The sequence below is a fragment of the Microchirus variegatus genome (assembly GCF_963457635.1).
Source record: "Microchirus variegatus genome assembly, chromosome: 5".
Taxonomy (NCBI): Eukaryota; Metazoa; Chordata; class Actinopteri; order Pleuronectiformes; family Soleidae; genus Microchirus; species Microchirus variegatus.
The window spans coordinates 23,262,479-23,268,062 of record NC_139806.1 but is presented as its reverse complement, the minus strand read 5'-3'; the positions used below and the strand labels follow the sequence as shown (position 1 = coordinate 23,268,062).

Genomic DNA, 5,584 nt, shown 5'->3' with positions numbered 1-5,584 from the left:
AGATTTAAGAATATTTTACTGTGGTTTTACTTTTACTTGTTTGAGTTTTCTCGTACGACCATAAAGTCATTACTTCGGAGACATCTCTCCCTAACATCAAACATTGAGCAGACAAAAACAAAAAGACATATACGAGATACAAACAAGGCCCTTTAATATAATAACAGTTACAGTAGGTAACAGGAAGAAATTGGTGGATTTATGGGTGTATACTTTGGAAATAGAGGCATTAAAAAAAGTACTTTTTTTCACATTTAATGACCTGTTAGGGAAGAATGTCATTTCAGTTTAAACATACATGCAAAGCCCCCATATACAGTATGGCAACAAACAAACAAAAAATCCCAATAAATATGATTATCTGGAGGTAAGAACAAAAATATACACAGTGACCTATTTAATATTTTGAGTGCCTTGTGAAATGACTAACACTGTAAATGTACATTAGAGAACCGTATAGTAGTATACATGGTAAATAACCTGCAGAGCAGCTTAAACCTGATGCATCGTTCATATCATATTAAAGAACAGCGGGGAAGAAATTTAGTAACACTTCCATATTTACAGTTTGTTCGCACACCGATGGTTACAAAGCACGTTACAGTTTTAAAAAAAAGAAAATCCTTGTTGCACATCAACTTTTCCACAAATGTCCATCCTTATTAAACCAGGTAGAACGCCTTTAACTATATTCTTATTTACAGGAACACCCAAGAGGTATAGTTGCCAGCAGAGAAATTAATATGCAAATATGCACATGCAAGCACCGGAGTTTGTGTGCTGGACAACATCTTTATCTGGCTGGTAACAGTGATAAAAATGCAGAAAAATCAGCTTTCCACATACAGTAGCAGCTTCGATACAAAAAAAATAGGGAATGCTGAGATAGGATAAACAGCTGTGTTTATCTGGGTGAACAAATACACACGTCTTCTCTCTTTTTCTAAATAACCCTGTAGAAGAACATGCTCTCCCTAGTACACTGTCTTCAAACTTTAGACACACGCGTGACACTTCGGCTCGATGAAACATAAGGACTGTGTGAATGATGAGGATCTAAAGAGGATGGGCTAAAATAAAATATGAACAAATGGGTCAACTGGGAATGAATGGCTCCTTTGTGCAGCAGCCTGGTAAAAAAAAAAACTGGGAAAATCACCATTTACCTTCCTCAGTTGCACACCTGCATTAACTGAACAGAGCTACCATTAATGTGATTATTTATTTTATTATTATTATAATAATAATAATAATAATAACAACAGATGAGTACTGAGGTAGAGACACAATATGAAGTCCATATCATATAATGACAGCCAGTTATCATGTTGGATTATGGTCATATCAGAACTATCTTGGTTAGCATGAGAGTGAAAAAGATAGAACTGATGAATATTCATGTGTTGCTCTGGCTGAGTGAAATATGTAATGTCCACTAGAGGGTGTCTGTCAATTTTGTCTGTGTTTATGTTGCAGTTATGAATGCAAGAGCCAACACTTTACATCCAAACACAAACACACAAAATCAGATTCAAATTTGGCCGGGAAAAAGAAACGCTTTGCGACACAATGTACATGGTTTATCCTAAACATGAAGGATTCTCTTCCCTTTACTTTATTTGAGCAGCTCAGTGATTTGCTTTAAAAACACTTCTGCTTGTCCACTTCAGCCAAGAACAATGTGTGAACTGCTGTTGCTGCTGCAGTGGAAAAGAAAACTTGCAGGTGACATGAATATGTTAAGATTTCTGGTATAAACAAAACTCAAAAGCCAGAGTTATAAGTAGCCTGATTTATACTCCATCACAGGACAGAAATAGTCAGGAAAAAAAGGGTCTCGGTCTACACTTTCCTCTCATCTTGTAGAATTTTCTTGTCCCGCGCACACATGATGTGATACCTTGTTGCACAGTGTGATAGATAAAGACTCCATCTAGATGTTTCCTCCTCAACTGCCATCTACAAATACATCTTCTCCCTTTTGCGATGCTCAGTTTAATTCTATTAAAGATCTCTTCCTCATGTCAACAACTGAATCAAATCAAGGAAAAAATAACAGTTTAATAAACAAGCTGACAGTACCATTTGGGATGAGAAGTGCAGTGTACAGTGTGCAACTGTAAGAGCCGGTGAAGGCATGTGGTTACTTGTAGATGAAATATTTCACCAGAGCATCATTTGAAAACATTGTGTAACAAGTTAAGTTTTGTCAAAGACGTGATACAAATCAGGCTTAATTCTTTGTTCTAACAACATGGACAAGAGATAATCTTATCCATCTCGCTCTATATTTCTGGTAAGAGTACCAAATAACAGTGACTGTTAAAATCCTCCCTACACACAGTCCACCACTGAGCTGTCGTCTTCCTCTGCTCCCCACTCACCAAACCTCATCTGGGGGGATGGAGCTGCTGGGTGGAGGTTGTTCATATCATCCATGGCGTCTGGGTCAGTATCATCACTGGCACCTATCCCCATGTGGCCACCTTCGTCCCGGTGGGTGCGAATGTGTTTCCGCAGAGCCGCGGGCTCTTTGAAGCTGCGGTTGCAGAAGGGACAGCAGCATGGCCTCTCTCCAGTGTGGATGAGCTGGTGGTGTTTGAGATGCTGCAGGCGGCTCAAGCGCTTACCACAGATGGCACACACATAGGGTTTTTCCCCGGTGTGTGTGCGCCTGTGTTTGCGCAAACCGTCCAAGTGGCGGAAACTGTTTCCACACTCTGAGCACGAGTACGGCTTCTCACCTGTGTGGATACGCAAGTGAGTTTTAAGAGCTCCCGACTCGCGGAAGCGGCGGCCACAGACTGCACACGGGTAGGGCTTCTCTCCTGTGTGGATGCGGATGTGTTTCTTCAGGCTGGAGATCAAGCGGAAAGTCTTTCCACACTCCAAGCAGTGGTGAGGTCGATCATTAGAGGGCTCCACTGCTGTGTCAGAGGCTGAAGGTCCTGCGGACTCCTCTGCTCTGCCCGGTGAAACGCCGTTTCCTCTCCCAGATCCAGAAGTCCTAGCCATCACTTTCTGTCCATCGAGTCCAGCCTGCTGCAAACCATCGCTACATTCTCGTACAGGCCTTTGGTGCCGCAAGGGGTGAGTAAACGAACGCTGAGAACTTCCCCCCCCTACTTGAACATAACCAAGGTCACCCACACTGTGACACGATCGTTCTACCTCCCCAGACTCCTTCCTGCTGGGCTGACCAGAGACTGAAGCTTGTCCCTGCTCCTCTTTGATCTCAAACCTGGATGGTCCACCTGGTCCCTGAGGCTGCCTCTCATCTACAGACAAGACATGTAGAGATTAACAGAGAGACAATACAACACACATTATATAATATTAATCTATAGCTGCTTTTAGACAATGCTGGGTAAAATCCAGAGATTTCTTAAACTTAGTTTCTGAGCATCCCCACCCCCCAGTAAATTTACCTGGTCTGTTGGAATCGGAGCACATGTGAGATGTGTTGGATGCAAAGTCCAGAGCGTGGTTAGTCACAGAGCCATCAGGTTGGATTGAAAGTTGGCACATTTTGTAATCATCTCGATGCTCAAAGCCATGAAGAGATTCATCCACAGAGCCGCTGAGACCCAAATCGACACCAGCTCCGTTCACATTGCGGGAGTTTTGATGGTCTCGATCCAGGCCTGAAGACAGCGATGCCATGGAAGACAGAGACGGAGCAAAGACTGACTGACTAATCGACTGAGGGCCCGAGTATGAGATCTGCAGCTGGTCTATGAGCTTCTGTGCGCTGCACAGACATTCCTGCAGAGTCTTCAGCTCCCTCTCTGACACTTCGAGTCTCACTTTGAGTCTTTCATTCTCCTGCTCCTTGTGGAGTAGTTCCTGCTGAGTCTCATTGAGCACAAGGACCACCTCCCCCAGCAGAGTGTCCACTGCAGCGGACATGGCAGTCTGAATGGTCGGAGCCAGGCGTGATTTCAGGGATGTTACAGTCATGTTGCCCTGCGAGGCTCCGTATCCAAGAGCCTTGTCAGCTTTGTGATCATGACAAGCTTCTGCTCCGCTCCTGTCGGAAATGTTGATTATACTTTGTTTACGATTCCCACTGTGGACAGAGCCGCCGCTATGTGATGGAGAGGAATCCATGCTACCAGCATAGCCTGTCCTCCTGGAAGTCATGATGATAATGAAATTAGCGTACGGGCTATGCTAATTCGCACCGAATTACCGAAAACAGTAGATTTTAAGCGAACTGGACTAATGGTGTGGGGTTTTGTTGCAGTCTATTGTTGTTGCTGTAATTTTTTACCGGTGACATCTATCTACAACAGTTAACCTGACAAAAACACACTCTTCGCCGGGCCTGCCTCCGCTCTCCGCTATCACTAGCCTGTTAGCGTCGAAGCTAAAATGCGCCAGTGGGTCCAAAACAAAACGCAGTGAAAAAAACACGGTGTCTCTGTGGCAAAAATGTGCTTTAAAAAGTGATTAAATGCGTCACTTGTTGTTCAAATACTGTGATACCAGGGGCCTCAGCGGCGACTCACCCATCTCCAGCTTCTGTACGCAGGACTGTACCATTGAGGCCTGTCGTGTCGCACACAAATGACGTCAACAAACAAAGACGCTGCCTTGGTTCACTTTAGCCCTGCGCGAAGGCTCGAAGGCTGTTTATATCTCCTTTACTTCTACACACTCATTTCATGGGCTTATTTACGTTTTGTTTTGTTTTTCAAAACTTAATTTTAAAAATACAGACAAGACAGGGAAATCAGTGGGGATGAATTTGAATGAAACAGAAATAAAATACAATTAAAGTAAACAAAAAAGTACCAAGGCTTTATATGAGCAGATAATGAGAGCCAGTGTTTTATCCATCATATTTAATTGGTTTTTAATTTTAAAAGTTATGCATAAAGGCTGTGCATGATGGTGGCTTAAAAAAGTTAACAGTGTCAGACTTTGGATATCCCCTGACTTTGGAATCCACTCTATTCATATAATATGATATAACATCTTACATCTCCTTTACACAAGCCTTGTGTTTTAGATTCACCGTTTGTTTGTTGTTTCTTGTATTTTTTTTTTTTTTTTTTTTTTTAAACTGATCATGCATTTAAAAAAAGTTGGGTTAATCTTATAAATGTCTGGAAAAAAAAGTTGTGGTTATGGCCCTCTTGTGGCTCATACAGGTACTGCAGATGGCCTATGAGTTCATTAAAATTAAAAAGACATTATGACATATTATGACATTTATGACATAAATTACATGCATGGATTAAATTATAGTGTTTTGTGTTGACCAGAGCATGCATTTACAGAATTTTATACTTACATAAATTGTTCTGCTTTGCATCTCAAATAGCTATCTAAATATCAGTTTTGTTCTACAGCGGTACATTGGGAATATAATTGTGTGCAATTTTTTTTCTTCAGCAGGCACAATTCCATTTCATTTGAATTAATTTATTATCCAGCTACTGCAGTGTGACAGTCCTTCTAAGAGACTGTTACATCATGTTACATCAAAGTGAAGTGTTTTATAATTTTACACAACGACAATAACATTAATTTACAAAAATTAATAATTATACAAATATGTTAAATGTTATAAGTTTGA

General features: G+C 41.4%; 1 protein-coding gene across 1 annotated transcript; it reads right to left on the bottom strand.

Annotated features, from left to right (window-relative positions):
- Nucleotides 1-2,197: 2,197 nt before the first annotated feature.
- Nucleotides 2,198-4,143, bottom strand: LOC310927698 (uncharacterized protein; the record flags this gene model as incomplete). Its single annotated transcript, XM_083890070.1, has 2 exons — nucleotides 2,198-3,278; nucleotides 3,429-4,143. The coding sequence occupies 2 exons, from the start codon at nucleotides 4,141-4,143 to the stop codon at nucleotides 2,335-2,337; spliced, it is 1,659 nt and encodes a 552-aa protein (XP_083746196.1). The 3' UTR covers nucleotides 2,198-2,334.
- Nucleotides 4,144-5,584: the final 1,441 nt, after the last annotated feature.